General features: G+C 38.7%; 1 protein-coding gene across 1 annotated transcript; it reads left to right on the forward strand.

Annotated features, from left to right (window-relative positions):
• The first annotated feature begins 14,687 nt into the window (after positions 1-14,687).
• On the forward strand, positions 14,688-16,149 carry TCIM (transcriptional and immune response regulator). The gene has a single exon (XM_025395217.1). It carries the CDS (start codon positions 14,760-14,762, stop codon positions 15,078-15,080), a length of 321 nt encoding a protein of 106 aa, XP_025251002.1. The 5' UTR covers positions 14,688-14,759; the 3' UTR covers positions 15,081-16,149.
• Positions 16,150-18,064: the final 1,915 nt, after the last annotated feature.

Below are 18,064 nucleotides of genomic sequence, written 5' to 3' on the forward strand. Positions count from 1 at the left end.
ATCACTTGAGGCCAGGAGTTCAAGACCAGCCTGGTCAACACAGCGAAATCCCCTTTCCACTAAAATTACAAAAGTCAGCCAGGCTTGGTGGCATGACCCTGTAATCCCAGCTACTGGGGAGGCTGAGGCAGGAGAAGTGCTTGAACCCAGGAGGCAGAGGTTGCAGTGAGCTGAGATCATGCCACTGCACTCCAGCCTGGGCCGCAGAGTGAGACTCTGTCTCAAATCAATAAATAAATAAAAATAAGACACATTTGTGGTAGTTCACACGAAAAACAGTGGAGCTAGAATATGGTGATAGCAGAGGAGTCAGTGGAGGAGAAAAACTTGGGGAAGCCGGTCCATCATTCAGAATTCGTGAAATGGAATGTGAGGTGGGAGGAAGAGGGGAAATGAGATGAGGGAAAGATGCCCAGGTGGGTATTGTTGCCATTAACTAAGACAAGATGGGCTGGGAGGGAAAGAAGATTGTCGACGATGAGGTGGAGTAGAGACTGAGTTGTAGTTTTTTGATTGTTTCTGTTTTTCCTATGTCTATCTCCTCCATTAGTATAAAGTCTTGAGTGGAGAAAGTATACTGCTATGGTATAGAGTCAGCACTTGAAAAATACATGAAAAAGTATGTTATCCATCTCTCCAAACCCTGTTAGACTCTTCATTTAATTTATGACTTCCCTAACTTCTTGACCCCATTTAAATGTTTTCTCTCTCTTTCATAGAGCTCTTCCCTCTTGGTTCTCTTGGGTATAACACAGCTGGAAAATTATTCGCGTGCATAAAGTCCACTTCCAAATGTCTCACACAAAGGTGATGGCTCTGTAGAAAAAGTAGGCACCTGCAGTCACAGGAACTGGGATAGCCATTCCATCTTAACTATCTAATATCCTGTGCGATACTTAACTGCCCTGTAGCTTAGTTATTTCTAGAGTTTAACACATTGCTGTGATAATTGCTTTAGATAATATCTGGAGTATAATACTGTGGCTAAAGCACACCATGAATCAGATATGGGAGAAAAGAGGAGGGAGAGGTAGAAGCCCCGACTCGGACAATGATTAGCGATGCAGCCACTTGGTGAAAAACCATCGGGCTTTGCATTCAGAGAGACCCAAACAAAGACCAAGGCCCTGCGTATTCATTTAACTGAGCCTCAGTTTCTACAAATGTCTGACTACTACCCACCTTGTGGGACTGCAGTGATGATTTGAAAAGTGTATGAAAGGTGCCTAGGGCAGGGGAATCATGAAATATTACTTTCCCTGCCCTCTTTCCTCGCCCACACGTGGATCTCTGCTTGACAGGATGCTGGGTATTTACAGTAATCATCTATCTAGTGTTCAATTTCAGACAGTAACTTGTCACACAAACTTCTTCTCCAGTGTTTCTAAAAAAGAAACGAATTCTGCCTCTCTCACTATCGCCAAAATAAAGATAATTGATAACTGAGGGGAATGCCAGGGGTATAAGAGCAAAGTTAGGAAAACATCTTAACTGTTTCCTAAAATGATGAATGTGTGGTCTGATCCAGAGGCGGGAGTTGAAAAGTGAGATGTCTTCTTGCTTCCTGTAGTTCTCGGGAGGTTGGAGGGGGTCTCTAAAAAACTAAGTCTCGAGTTGTGCTGCAGTCACTCAAGTCTCAGAGAAACAATAGCAAACTTCTGAGAGGGGGATTGGAGCTCTGCAACTCGTCACTCCGATCCTTCTTCCACATCTCTTCCAAAAGACTGCAGCCCTCTCAGCTCTAAAATGATCGGATGCCATGCTCATGGGATTTGGTTATATGTAAAGGACCCAGCAACAAGGTCATTCGCAAAATACCTGCTAAATAGATGCTGCCATCTGATGTGGTCTTTAATGGTTTTAGTGGCTTCTACGCAAGTAGAATATGATGAACTAAGCCTGAGATTTAGGCAGCATTCTGTTATTTCTTTTCTTTTCTTTTTTTTTTTTTTTTAAAGTATCTTTTGATATCAGTGACTTCCTGCCAGGAGTACAAAGAGGAAGGAAGGTGAGGGAGCCAGAACAGCCGATTCCGTTTTGACACAGCCTGGGCCTTTTGTGTAACCCTAGGGATTTGGGCCTCTGAAGCATGAAGGGCCAGTGGGCGCGTAACCTCGCAGCTGCTCACGGTACAGTCTCTGGCTGGGCTCCCTACTTCCCTCTGGACGAAGAGCTGGGGATGAACTGCAGCCCACTCTGTGAACACAGAACCTGATTGGACAAGGAGAACGTCCGGGAACTCGGTGTTCTGAAATGTCTTTAAGGTTAGAAAAACAGAATGTTGGAAATGAACTGGGAATTGAAAAGAGAGAATCAGCCACAGTTCAAGTGAGCAGAATTTGCCAGAATGCTGTGCATATTTCTTTGGAAAGTCGACATAAGTGAGCTTCAGACTAGACACTTAGCAGACCCTTAACATATACTTTGTGATTAATGAATAAATGCTCTTTATTCATAAATAGCATGGTTAGTTGTGAAATTCAATAAGGATCAATGGTTAAGCAGCTGAGTGGAAATTGTCACCACGAAGGAGAGTTGACTGTACTTTTGTTGACTGCATGAAGCTGAAGCTCTGCAGTGTGTTAGGAGAGAAATAAGGCTTGAATGCAAATACCTGCTCTAAAAAGCACCACTCTCTATCCTGTTGCAAAGTAGGTTTCACAGAAGGGAAGGCATTTGTCATCCGGAAAGAAGCAGGCAGGAGGCTGGAGCACTAAAGACATACTTTGTCCACTATCCAGATTTGTAGGAGCTCAGCCTTTGGTTTGTTTAATCTAGGCTGGGGCACCAAAAATCAGCTTATGCCCCTCAGAAAAGTTCCTCAACTGTGGAGTCTAATCTGTTAAAAAAGTTTATGATAGTCAGTGGCTCATGCCTGTAATCCCAGCACTTTGGGAGGCTGAGCCAGGGGGATCGCTTGAGCTCAGGAGTTCAAAACTAGCTTAGTCAACATAGCAAGGCCCTATCTTTATAATTTTTTTAAAGGTTATGGTTCCAAGTCTTTGCTATTGTAAACAGTGCTGTAATAAACATACGTGCGTGTGTGTCTTTATAGTAGAATGATTTATAATCCTTTGGGTATATACCCATTATTGGGATTGCTGGGTCAAATGGTATTTCTGGTTCTAGATCCTTGAGGAATCGCCATATAGTTTTCCACAATAGTTGAACTTATTTACACTTCCACCAACAGTGTAAAAGCATTCCTATTTATCCACATCCTCTCCAGCATCTGTTGTTTCCTGACTTTTTAATAAATGCCCATCAATGATAGACTGGATGAAGAAAATGTGGCACATATACACCGTGGAACACTGTGCAGCCATAAAAAGAATGAGTCCATGTCCTTTGCAGGGAGGGACATGTGTGAAGCTGGAAGCCATCATTCTCAGCAAACTAACACAGGAACAGAAAACTAAGCATCGCATGTCCTCACTCATAAGTGAGAGTTGAACAATGAGTACACATGGACACAGGGAGGGGAACGTCACATACTGGGGCCTGTCAGGGGGTGGGGGACAAGGAGAGGGAGAGCATTAGGATAAATACCTAATGCATGTGGAGTTTAAAACCTAGATGACGGGTTGATGCAGCAAACCACCCGTCATATGTATACCTATGTAATAAACCTGCACGTTCTGCACATGTATCCCAGAACTTAACGTAAAATAAATAAAATTTTTAAGAAGGTTATGGTGGTTCCATTCTGTTTACAAAATCTACATGGTAGGACATATGGCATAGCTCAGTCAACATTTCAGCTGAACCCATTTTAATCCCTAGAGGGATTATTTAATGCGGGTAGTTTCTAAATAGTTCTAAAGTAAAACTTAGAATGCAGTTAACTAGAAATAACACTTAATAAGATTTGTGAGCATATGTAGAATATTATACCTTGAGAAGAAAAATGACAAAAGATAACACAGTAAGTTAATGTCAGGGACTTTGAAAAATTATGGGAAAATAAATGAAAGTCAGTACATGCTAACAGTAAACAGTTATTTGATATTGTTCAGTGATCAATATCAAACACTTATTTGATATCAAACACTTATTTGACTCAACCTTGGAGCTCCGTTTACCCTTCCCCCATCCAAATCACTTACCTGTATCCAAATCACTAGACCCTATTGCATTTACTTCCAACATCAATCAATGTTCAAAACAACTACAAAGTTCAGAGACTGTGATCCATTTCTTCTGCATCTGAGACTTAAAATCCATAATATATCCTTTTGAGTGCTAATCTATGAGTGATCCTGAAACACATTACTATACTAAACGCTACTTTCTCTCCCTTCCCAGAGCAGCCTTAACCCCTTTAGGCTGTCTAAAAACTTAGGTTTGACATACTCGAGTAGAAAACTAAGTTTCTCTCTAGAGGTACATGCTTAGATTTTATGCAGTTATATGAACTTGCCTGGCATTTTAGGCAGTCTTAATTGATGTATCAACAAATAGTAAATTAGCTGCGGGTCAGTTTTTCATGCCATGCATTCTAAAACAGGTGGCTGTTGAGTAGGGAGTGTGGTTAGGTCTTGGGAGTGTATTTATCAACTTTTGCCCAGAGCTATGCAGGACCTCACCCCATACCCAACAGCACCGCTAGTGTCCTTTGTCATTGTCCTCTTCTCACTACCTTGGTTCTCCAGCTTCCATTTCGTTATCCCTCTATAAATGGAAGAAGGGACACTTTGGGATGTTTGAAGGAGTGACTCACAGGACTAATAAATATATATAGTATTCGTTTCTCTAGGAGACAGCAAAGTGGATGGAAGGCACTAGAAATAAAATTAAAACTTTATTTTATTAAGTAAAAGGACAAATACACAAAGAAAGACATGAATGAGTGTTCATATGTTCTAAATGATTGAGACATTTTATATGTTCCTACAATTTAGTTAAAGAGATATTTTTAAAACAACTCCAAAAATGATGGTAGTGTAGTACGGGATTATCTGTCAGTGCAGGGTAGTTATGTTGAAGGTCTTACACAAAACTGCCCAAAACAGCAGCAGCAGCAACTCATTATGCAAAAGTTTATTGAAGAAAATGATGACTATCTCCCCTGCACAGCAGTGGAAAGGTCATTAAAATTATCCAGTTGAGAGGTTTTCAAACTGTACGTTATGGCCCACTAGTGAGTTCTGAGATCGGTTCCATGGGCTGGGAGCAGTTTTTTGTTAAATATGATAGAATAGAATAGAATAGAATGAAAAACAATATAGGGCATAAGGCTAGTAAAGTTACTTCTTTTTGAAATTTGTGTTTCAGTTGTAATACGTATCAATTATATTTGTGCCCTACACACACACACCCCCCAAACACACCCACAAACATCCTTTTTAAAACTTTTTAAATTTTTTAAAATCAGAGTCTCATTCTGTCACCCAGGCTGGAGTGCAGTTGCATGATTCCAGCTCACTGCAACCTCCACCTCCCAGATTCAAGTGATTCAGCCTCCGAAGTAGCTGGGACTAGAGGCGCACACCACCACGCCCAGCAAATTTTTTTGTATTTTTAGTTGAGATGCGGTTTCTCTATGTTGACCAGGCTGGTCTCGAACTCCTAACCTCAAGTGATCCACCCACTGAGGCCTCCCAAAGTGCTGAGATTACAGATGCGAGCCACCGTGCTTAGCCTGTTCTTTTATTATAGTGACCGAAACAAAACTATTACACTATTATATGTGTGTGTAACTTGGAGACATAGGCTACGGTTCATAGGCCAAAAATAAGATAAATAAAAATAAACACTAATCTATTCCCACTAATGACAAGCCTCTGCTCTACACCTGCTTGGTAGTCATCCAAGTGACTCTGTGTGAATGCCGTCACTGCTTGTTCTTTCATGAACTCTCTCTCTAATTTTGCTGAGTCAGAATATGTCTTCCTGGAGCTTACTGATTAGCCTGATTTCTATCTATCCCTAGGTGCCTTTCAGACAAGCTGAGTTTTTCTTCCACACAATAACCCTTCAAACATTTGAACTGAGACATGTTGTCCCTGCTGAGGTTTCGCTTCACCTCACAAAGCATTCCAGGACTTCCACTCAGTTGATGTTATGAACCTTTGCTGATTAAATTTCTGTATATACCCTCACCAGTTTGGGCTGCGTATAGCTCTTAGAAAGATAGAATTAGGTTGTCCTGCAAAGAGAAGAGCCAGATGTGGCTGCACCCTGATCAGGAAAAGAAAAGAAATAGACGATGAGCTTCAGGAATGGCCCTGGGTATCATTTACAATACTACTTATCACATCTGGGAAGCTCATGTAAGAAGTTCTATTTCCCTTCTGGGTCCCTCCTGGAGAATGACTGAAGTGTGGCAATGTCACAAAACACAGCCAGAAGCACGCATTGAGCAAGTTGGAATGAGGAGTGGGAAGAGATAGTTCATAAAGACTTATTTTGGCTTTAGTTGTAGATTTTAGAAACACACACACTAGTATAAATACATATAAATATCTCATGCTCACTTCCTGAGAAAAACATGCTAGTTTATATTCACAACCGTTTTCTTTTTAAAGAAGCTATAAATACCAGGGGCTCAATATCGGAATCTGAACAGCTAATTAAAATTTTTAAAAAAGAACAGCTTATCTTCCATTCCTCTTTTAGGAAACATTTCAAATATAGACTGATGGTTTAACAAAAGACAGCTGTTTCATTTCACATGCAAAAACATCATATGAAAAGAGGCACTTCTAAAAAATTGTTTTGGCTGTAATTCTTTTCAATAAAGTAGCAGATTTTTCACCATGTTTTGACAGAAAGCCTTTGAAAATGCATTTCATCAGATTTATTTTTTGAAATCTGTATTGATTCAGAATTTCTTCCTATTTCCTCTTTATGATCCAAAATAAATGTTAGAACTGAAATTTCTAAATTGAACTACTACTCTTTCTTATCAGCAATAATTAAAGATTAAAAATGTATTTAACAAAGTTTGTTAAAAGAAAAATGTTAACTGATCAATTTTAAAAAGAGATCAACCACAACTACGAAAGAATAGAAACCTAGAATAGACCTTATGTGAAAATGACCCCAAACAACTAACTACTTAGGAGAATGATTGTCACTTCAGTTGTTAAGTATAGAAAAATGAAAGACACTCAACATCAGAAAAACGGAAACAACACAGCCACCAAGCGGCGGTTTCATCTTTGTATGTTGCTTATCCCTCTCTGGACTAAATACTAAATTTTTTTTTATGTGAAAGAATTCTAAAACTACTTAAAATTTACTTCATGCCAGGCATCATTCTGGATTCTGGATTTATACATAACTTGAGTGAAGAAACTTGATGATTTTTACTGAAAAATAATAAAGAATTAAACGTATATTTCAGATTTCTCCTCTGAGCTCTAGTTTCCTATATTCAGCAGCCTCCTTGGCTGTGCGGCAGGCATTTCAGGTTTACTGTTTTGCATGTCTGAACTCTTGATCTTTCTCTTATGCTCTCTCCACCTTCACCTGCCCTACCTCAGCCTTCCTGACCAACCTGCTCAAGACTCAACCTGGGAGCTCCGTTAACCCTTATCCCACCCTCTAGCCAAATCACCAGATCCCATTGCGTTTACTTCCAAAATGCCTTTCAAATAATCTGCTTGCTCTCTGAAACCATGATTGTTCTTTTTTGGTTGTTGTCTTTAATGGCCCAACTGCCAAAGTGCAAAGGGTCATTACGGGAATTAAATAAAATTGCGTACGTTGTCATTTAACAGTACTCTAAAAACAATCCTTTTATTAAGCAATCTAGGGACTTTGAACATAGCGAGAAATGTAGATCTAATCCCTGCTTTTGATAGAAGTAGCCTTTAAATGAGTAATCCCCAAAATAAATGTATGTTTGCAAACTCTAATAAGTGCTACTAAAGAAGAGTAATGGGTATATTGGCAGGAATTTGGAAAGCCTCACTGAGCAAAGTGACTTCAAAAGAAAACAAAATCTAAAAACTTGAGCAGTTTTCTTTCCATGCTTGTAACCTTTTAAAGACTGCCAGTTGCACTTGGGATAACATTTTAAATCTCTAACATGGCCTTCAGCGCCCTGCAGCATTTGGCTTCCGCCTGCCAATCTAGCCTTGTCTTCCTCTCCTCTCCTCGTTGGTTTCTGTTCCCCATGTACGTTGTCTTTATGTCTGTTTTTCCGCTTCTAACTCATTCCTACTGCAGGGCCTTTGCACGGGATTTTCCTTCCATCTTCAAAGCTCCTTGCTGTGCTCTTCCACAGGCTTTCCAGGACCCCACCAATTTAAATGAAGCCTCACCTTGTTTTCTCCTTTGTATCTTTGGATGATTTTCATTCTCTAGCATGTATAAACATTTTCTTTGTATAATTACGTTTACTTATTTGTTTAAAGTCTCTTTTCTTCTTTAGACCTCGGGTTCCACAAATACAAGGGCCATGTCCATTTCCCTCTCAATGTATGCCTGACACAGAGTAGATATTCAACAAATATTTGTGAATAAATCTATAAATCACTGAATAAGTTCATGAAAAGGCAAATGGAAGAAAGCTGCAGTAGAATCTTTTAACTGTAGGAGATGAATAAATAATGAGTATAATGAAGAAGCTATGCTATGGTAGAAAAAAACACAGAATTTGAAATTAGAAAATAAAAGTTCCAGGGTTAGCTCTTCATTTAATTAGCTCTAAGATTTTGGAAATCTCATTTAACTTCTGTAATCTTATGTTTTATTCATCTGTAAAATGAAGATAATATCAGTGATGTAGTGAAAGTCAAATGAGATAATACATGTGAAAGTGCTTTGTAAATTCAAACACAGCATGAACTTTTTTGTGTTAAAGCAAAAATGTCCAGGGACAATTCAGCTGATGTTTAAAGTACAAATTTCAGATTGCTGGCCTCTACACTCCAGTCGCCTTCAGGAAATTGCCACAGAGGTAAGCTAGTGCACAAAGACAGCATCAAAGTAAATTCTGTGCACTTAATTTCTTTTATCTATTAATGTAATAATTAAATAACTGTGCATTGGATGTACATTATGTACCAGCTGCTATGCCATGCACTAAAGCTATAAGTAAGAATGCACCATCATTTTTAATTTAAAAAGACAAACCTAAGGCACAGTGCATGGCAAAAGGAGGAGCAACAAAGAATCAGGGAACTCTTGGCAGAAGAGATTTTGGAGATATAAAAAAAATTGGAAATGATTCAGGTTTAACACTTACCATGGACAGATTGTTTAGCCTCAATGGGTCCAATTCCTTGCTTGGGTGAAAATTAAGGTCAATAATATCTACCTCCAATATGGTTGTAAAGAGTAATTTAGTTATTATATGTAGGAAACCAGGTATACTAGTCACTTAATAAATTTTTGTTTTCTTCTTTATGTTTTTTTCTCAAATCTCTTCATTGGACACAAAACTAATGAGGCTCATTTATTGCTCACAAATAGATACTAAATCTCTTGGTATAATGAACAAAAACAGGAAAACTGTTGCCTGGAAGAAAATAGGCTAGACCAGAAGCTGCTTCTTTTAATCAGCCTTCATTATCTTCTGTCTTTACTGCAGAAAGCACAATTCTATAAGGTGTCCACATGCAATTTGTGAATCTTGCGAATATCTTTTTAGATCCTGTTATCCACATCATTCACTGAAAATATTTATACAAAGAAGGGAAAGAACAGGATGGCAACAGTAAACACCTTTCCAAGCATACATAGAGTTAGCATACATAGAGTCCCCTTTGGCAAAAAACATCAGCAAATTGTAACCTTAGGGCATGTGTCACATTTCTGGGAAACAAACTGACATTGTTTTCCTGCAGACGGTCTTGTCCTCTAAACAATTTTGAAACTCCTTAATCTCTCAAATTCATCTGAATGCTTGTAGGCAGTACTCAAGGAGAGCTGTTCAATGTCATGTAAAAATATAATCCAGACTTTCTGAAGACAGAGCTTGCAGCTAATTTGAAAGCAATGCAGGATAGAGTTTAAGATCATGGACTTTGGAGTCAAGTAGCCCTGGCTTCAGGTTGTCTTATAGCTGAAGGGAGAGGGGAGTATATTATTTTCCCACGGCTGCTGTAAAAAACTGACATGAATTTAGTGAGTTCAAACAACACAAATTTATTATCTTGTAGTTTAGAATGCCAGATGTCTAAAATGGGTCTGCAGGAATCTGTTCTTTCTGGAGGATCTAGGGGAGAATCTGTTTCCTTGTCTGTTCCAGTTTCTAACTGCCGTCCACATTCCTGTGCCACAGCTCCTTCCTCCATCTTCAAAGACAAGAACCCAGCATCTTCTCTCCTTTCTGACCTTCTGACTCCCTCTTGTAAGAACTCATGATTACATGGGCTGCCCGGATAATCCCAGCTAAATCTCCACATCTGAAGATGTTGAACTTGTTCATACCTGCAAGATCTCTTTTGCTGTTTACAGTTCCCATTTGCTTATATTCATAAATTTCAGGGATTAACACATGGACATCTTATGGAGCCATCCTTCCATTTATTACAGGGAATAGATTGTTTATCGCCTCAGTTCTCATATTTTTGACTTAAGAACTGCAATAGTTCCTATTGCAAAGGGTCGTTAGGAGAATTAAATATAATTGCATATGCTGTCATTTAACATTACTATAAAAACAATCCTTTTATTAAGTGATCTTGGAACTTCGAACATGGTGAGAAAGGTAGATCCAATCCCTGCTCTTGACAGAGCCTTTGAATGAGTAATCCCCCAAATAAAAGGATGTTTGCAAACTCTAATAAAAAGTACTGCTAAGGAAGAGTAATGGGTATGTTGGCAAGAATTAGGAAAGTCTCTCTGAGCAAGTAGCTTTTAGTTGAGATTGTATGAGCAACCAGGAATTACCTACCTGAGACAAAAAGTTATTGTATATATATAAAATAGAGCATAAAATAAAAAATACATAAATATATATACTTTATATATATACTTATATAATTACATACCTGAGACAAAAAGTTATTGTATATATATAAAATAAAGTATAAAATAAAAAGTACATAAATATATATACTTTATATATATACTTATATATACTTACATAATTACATACCTGAGATAAAAAGTATTTAAAACAACATTCTAGAAAAGGAGAAAGATATGCAAATCCTTACAGCAGGAATGAATGTGATGTATCCAAGGAATTTGAAAGCATAAAGACACAGCAGGTCATGTTCAAAGAGGTCATGCAAAGTTTACGGCAAGAGTGATTTAATCAGAGCGCTTATTAGGAAATATGGCTCTGGGTGCTGTGCAGGGAACTTGGGGCAAGAGGGAAATCAGGAATGCCAGGAAAGCTAGTTATTTGGTTTTAGTCTAGCGGGAGATGATAGAATATTTTAGGCTGGGGTCCCGAGGAAACAGACTCTGAGATGCGGATCAGCGGCAGGTGACTGGTTGTGGAGTGCTGTCAGCATCAATGCCTGCAGATGGGAAAGATGCAAGATTGGACAGAGGGAGATCTCAGCCTACCCTGAAAGGTGTTCTGAAGGTTAGATGACCCCTTAGAGTTGACATGGACAAGGAGAGCAGGATTTTACACCACCATGTGGATCAGTCACTGGATATAGCTGCCCCTGAAAGGGAAAAAGGGTAACCTTAGGTGATGTAAGCTTCTTCAGTAGTGGCAGTCCCTAAAGCGGGCTGATAGCTGAGCACCTGGGAAAATCTTAAAGGGAGTTCTGGATCATGCATCACAGCATCCACCATATGAAGGGTTGGCATAAATGGCAATGAAAATAGAGAAAGTAGATGGCTTTGGGAAACATTTTCTAGATAGAACTGACAGAACTTGGCCATAGATTATGTATAGGGAGAGAAAGAAAGGGAGTTATTAAGGATCATAGCAAGGTTTATTTTATAACAGAATGAATATGTATACCATATTTTTATATATTTGTATTGATTAGTTAGATAAATAAATGAGTCTACACTTCAGGGGCCAGGGCTAGGCAGGAATCATAATTTAGGAGTAATCAATAAATAGGGTATCAGAAAAAGCATGAGCCCACATAAGAATCATCTCAAGAAAGAACATAGTATAAGAAGATTGAGGCCGGGCACAGTGGCTCACGCTTGTAATCTCAACACTTTGGGAGGTCGAGGCAGGTAGATCACCTGCGGTCAGGAGTTCGAAACCAGCCTGACCAACATGGTGAAAACCCGTCTCTACTAAAAAAAAAAATACAAAATTAGCTGGGCATGGTGGTGCGTGCCTGTAATCCCAGCTACCTGGGAGGCTGAGGCAGGAGAGTCACTTGAACCAGGAGGCAGAGGTTGTGGTGAGCCAAGATCATGCCATTGCACTCCAGCCTGGGCAACAAGAGCGAAACTCTGTCTCACAAAAAAAAAAAAAAAAAGATTGATAAGTCCTTGAGTTATGACAATAATTAAGAGGGGTTTTGTGAATCCCTTGTCCTCTGCTTGGCACATAATAAAAGCTCAGTAAATCCTTGTTGCCATAATAATAATTTTTTCTAATTTAGCAGGGGAAATGATGCTGCCACAAAAGTGTGCTATATAGGCCTGTAAAATCCATAGCCATAGACAGCAGAACAAAGGGTTCTTCTGGAGCCCTTGGAAAAACTGGAACACACATCAGTTGCATGGTTGGAGAGTTGAACACTGGCACACCTAGAAATGTCTTTCAAGGAGGCATCCTTCAGAAGACATCAGCCTGGGCTCCTATTTGTCATGCATTCCTCGCATCTAAATTTTCAGCAATCCTCTCAGCTTTACCTTCACAATATGCCAGAATTGGATCAGTTCTCACTACTTCCACATTCTCCCTAGTGGAAACTTTCATCCTCTCTTTCTTGGATTATTTGAACATCTTCTGACTAGTCTTCCTGCTCCCCACTCCCTGCTTGCTTCCCTGAAATCTATTCTCTCCTAAGACGTGTCAGTGATCTTTTAAAATTATAAGGAAAATCATGCCATTTCTTTGCTCCAAATTCTCCAAAGCCTACCTGTCTCCTACAGCCTACGAGCTAAATCCACAATCAAAGACTGTGAGGTTGCACACAGCCTGCTCCTGCCCTCTTTCCACTGCCTACTCGCCATTACCTCATCTCCTCCCACTCTGCCCTGGTCACTCTGCTCTGACCACACTGGTCCCTGGCTGTTCTCCATACTCCTTGCACACTCTTTTCTTCAACCCTCTGCACTTACTCCTCTGCCCACAGCACCCTTCCTGCAGATATCCACACAGCTGACTGCCTCTCTCACCTCCATCAAGTCTTTGCACAATGTCTCATTACAAGAAGCTGTGCCTGAATATCCTAGGAAAATGTCAACCCTCTCTTTCCACTCCTGTACAACTCTGCTTCATTTTTACTCATAATATTCATTACTCTCTGACATGGTATATATTATAAATGTATGTTTCTATTGTCTATTTCCCAGTAGAACATACACTTCATTAAGGTAAAAAAAGGGATTCTTTGCATGGTTTGGTTTGGTTGGTTTTGTTTGGTTTACTGTTTCATTTCCAATGCCTCGAAAAGTTCTGGCTAATAACACACTTTTAATAAATATTGATTAAATAAACGAGTGGATAAGTGAGTGAGTGAATGAATGAAGAAAATATAAGGAGAGTCTCTAACTCAATTTCCTAGTGAGGTACCTTCCCCACTGTGTCTCCCTTTGTGCATTTTCTAGATCTTACTTGACTAGATAAAAAGAAAAATAAAAAGACCTGTTTTTCTTTCTTAAAGGGCTTTTCTTTCTTAAAGGACTTTCTTAAATGACTAGAAAGTGGACCAGGCACAAGATCCACAAAGAGAATCTCCAGGACCCTTTGAAGCTCACATTCAGCATATGACAACTCCAGAGGTCAGTGGGGACACTGGCTGGCTTGAATATTGTGAAAGGCAGGAAGAACACATTTATATTCTTCCAAAGAAGTTATTGCTCTGTGTCTGGGTAATGCCAAAATCAATTTGAAAACAAAAGATCACCTCATTCATTTCGGGCACGGTGCACGTAAAACACTCGATTAACTTTTCCTGCTGGCTTTTTTGATAGCTATTGTTTTGGATGTATACACAAGCCTAAGGAGATAGCCTCTACTCTTCATATGATTACTACATTTCAAATTACAATTGTCTTCAGCGACACTTAGCGCTTATACACAATCTCCGAAAAGTCAGCATTTCAAGCTGTGCCATGTTAGCGTTTTGTATGTAAACTCCTGTCCTGGAATTGATCACATGCCAAATTATTATCCTTGATTACTCAACTTTCTCTCAGTAGCTCTGGAGTTGCCCCTGATATGGACGTCCAAAGGGCACTGATGTGGACTGCCAAGTGTTTGCAGTGCACTTTAATTACTTCTCTGGGAATGAAAGCTTTCCTGTGGTTAGCAGAACCCCTTGTTCTAACTGTCGTTTGGGAAGATTTGAGAGTCTAAGCAACCTTGTTTACATCTTATCTTTGTATTTTCCTGTCTTCAGCTATTTTCTTAAAGGAAGGCCCAGGTCTATATTATCCTACTGCCACATAAGAAGTAAAATGAATACTCACAGCCCTGCCCCTAATCACTGAACACAGCTTTTAGTAACGTTTTACACAAGGACAGGATATTGGCAACTCAACTGTTAAGCCTTTCTGTGATTATTCTTCCTTGAGATCACTCTGATGTCACCAGTGTAATTTGAGCCTGGAGCTTTTGTTCACACTTTAAATAGCAGTCCCAGAATGATTTCACTACAGACTCTCTGGAAAGCCTGGGAGCTGAATTCCGGAAGATCCCCACATCGATGAAAGCAAAGCGAAGCCACCAAGCCATCATCATGTCCACGTCGCTACGAGTCAGCCCGTCCATCCACGGCTACCACTTCGACACAGCCTCTCGTAAGAAAGCCGTGGGCAACATCTTTGAAAACATAGACCAAGAATCACTACAAAGGCTCTTCAGAAACTCTGGAGACAAGAAAGCAGAGGAGAGAGCCAAGATCATTTTTGCCATAGATCAAGATGTGGAGGAGAAAACACGTGCCCTGATGGCCTTGAAGAAGAGGACAAAAGACAAGCTTTTCCAGTTTCTGAATCTGCGGAAATATTCCATCAAAGTTCACTGAGGAGAAGAGAATGGATAAAGATGTTATCCAAGAACGGACATTCAAAGACCAAGTGAGTTTGTGAGATTCTAACAGATGCAGCATTTTGCTGCTACCTTGCAAGCTTCTCTTCTGTCAGGACTCCAGAGGCTGGAAAGGGACCGGGACTGGAAAGAGACCAGGACTGAACAGACTGGTTACAAAGACTCCAAACAATGTCACGCCCCATGCTGTTACAGTGGAGAACAAAATGCTTTCAGCAAGGATATGAAAACTCTCCTGTCCCTGCAGGAAAGGATTGATGCTGATAGAAGAGCCTGGACAGATGTAATGAGAACTAAAGGAAACAGATGGCTGGAGATGACATATATCCAGGGTCACTTTGTCAGGCCCTAGGACTTAAATTTAAGCTGAACTTCTTTTTTTTTTTACCAAATAGATAGGGGAAGGGAGGAGGGAGAGGGAGGACAGGGAGAGAAAATACCGTGCATAAATTGTTTACTGAATTTTTATATCTGAATGTTCAAAATGTTGCCAAGCCTGAATGTTGTCTATTGGTATAGATTTTTAGAAATCAATAATTGATTACTTATTTGCACTTATTACAATGCCTGAAAAAGTGCACCACATGGATGTTAAGCACAAATTCAAGAAAGTAAGATGTCTTCAGCAGCTCTGTAAAACCATACGCCACCTTTTGGTTTGTAAAAGGTTTTTTTATACACTTCAAACAGGTTGCACAAAAGTTAAAATAATGGGGTCTTTTATAAATCCAAAGTACTGTGAAAACATTTTATATAGTTTTTAAATCTTCTGACTAATGCTAAAATGTAATCTAATTAAATTTCATACAGTTACTGCAGTAAGCATTAGAAAGTGAATATGATATACTAAATAGTTTATAAAGACGCTATAGTTTCTATAATTTATTTTACTGGCAAATGTCATGCAACAATAATAAATTATTATCAACTTTGTGGCTTTTGGTCTGTGATGTTTGGTCTCAAAGGAAAAAATAAGATGGTAAATGTTGATAGTTACAAACTTTTCTAAAGATGTGTCTCTAACAATAAAAGTTAATTTTAGAGTAGCTTTATATTAATTACCAAACTTTTTCAAAACAAATTCTTACATCAAATACCTGGGAAATTTCTCTGTCTCAATCTTAAAATATAAAATATAGATATAGAAATTGATAGATTGACTTCTTGGCATTGCTATTTATGTATCCATTAAGGATGAGTTTTAAAAGACTTCTTTCTCTTCATACTTTTGAAAAATGTCTTCTATGATTACAGTAGCTATGTACATGTGTACATCCATTTCTCCCAAGCAATATGTTTTGGGTTTAGAGTCTGAATCATGACCAAGATTCTGTGTGTTAATAGGAGCAAATATAGAAATAATATTAACTCTTTGCTTATTTCCCATTAAAATTATAACCAAATATTTCTAGGACAGCATACATAAATGCTTGCTATGCTTTCCTAACAAAAAGAAATAAAAGTTTTCCAGAAGTTAAGCATTTTAGAAACACCTAAAGTGTTTGTCAAAATGCTGATCACAATAAGTCAAAACAAGTGAACTACCTCAGATCTGCTGGGAGGGTTACAAGTCAGGATTATAAATACTATGTTTCTAAAAAGAAAATCAAATGGCACATTCTATGTTCAAATAGATTTTTAAAATTCTATGTTCAAAATAATTTACTCATTCACTGAAGATAATGCAAACCACTTTATTAAAAAGGAGCTCTTTCCAAGAGATCCTTCAGGAAGATGATGCATTAATTTGCAAAATTGTGTGTGTGTGTGTGTGCATTTTACTAGGAGGAATATTGATAATTTTCATGAGATTTATAGAGACAGCCATAACTCCAAAAAAAGTTATAAACAAAAGAAGGGTTTGGGGAGTAGCAGGAGAATAGGAGGAAGCCTAGCCCAGCCTGGGGACGTCCTAGACAATTCCACAGAAATTTCCCTGTGCTGCGTTCCGGGAGGATGAAAGAGAAGGCTGTAAAGAGGCCCCCTCCTCCACGACCCTACTTTCCCATCCTTGTGAACTGAGCTTTCTTAATGTTCGCTGCATATGCGAGAAATAACTTCCTTCTCCTGATAGGGCCCATCAGTGAAGTTTTTTATTTTCGATTCCAAAATGGAAACACCTCTTGGATGCGAAATGTAGTTCAAGGGTTAAGTGTATTATACATACTCAGAACTATTTACTCTGCCACTGTTGTTTTCAACAGGGTACAAAGTATATCTTCTCCTCTTCACATTAGCATGTATTAAATTGTTTTCTTATGGTATATGACGTTATTTTCTGATTACAAGGCTGTAACATGGGAGACAAATTAAAAAGCAATTTAGATGCACTCCAAATGGTAGGGAGAATAAAAACACATCCACTGGATTATCACAAACATGTTGTCTTTTCCATTCGTGGAGAACAAAAGTTGGAATCAATTTAATTGCATAAGGATGATTGTTAGCTTCATAATACATTTATTATTTAATGTGAGGTGAAAATAAACATCATTAGAACAGGGAGGATTAGTTCAATTTAGAAATTTATGGCACGAGGATAAGCAAATATATCTCAGGACATCTCACTGTAATTGAAGAAATAAAAGCAGCAAAGATTAAATGGCTCATTAATCATGTTTGTGTCTTTAGATCATAATAATAACTTTCACTGAGTGTTTACTATCAGTCAGACAATTTTCTAAGTGTTTTTTTTGTGTGTGTATTATTAATACATCACTTAATTAGTGCCATGATGTAAATACTAAGGGCATGTGTGTGTGTAATCTAGTAATAAAACTGAAGCACAGAGAGGTGCAGTAACCTGGTCAATGACACACAGCTAATAACTCCAGAAATCAAATCCAGGAACTCTGGCCTTCATTCCTAGCCACTAGGCTATACTGGTTCTTTAGGAGAAATCAAGCTTCTCTTTTTCTTTTAAGTAACGATTACTTCTGTGTTAGACAGTCATGAAGACAG

Source organism: Theropithecus gelada, chromosome 8 (assembly GCF_003255815.1).
Source record: "Theropithecus gelada isolate Dixy chromosome 8, Tgel_1.0, whole genome shotgun sequence".
NCBI classification, from domain to species: domain Eukaryota; kingdom Metazoa; phylum Chordata; class Mammalia; order Primates; family Cercopithecidae; genus Theropithecus; species Theropithecus gelada.

Bases quoted from the DNA above. Each gene is read 5' to 3' on its own strand.
- TCIM (XM_025395217.1), top strand. From the start codon at position 14,760: ATGAAAGCAAAGCGAAGCCACCAAGCCATCATCATGTCCACGTCGCTA.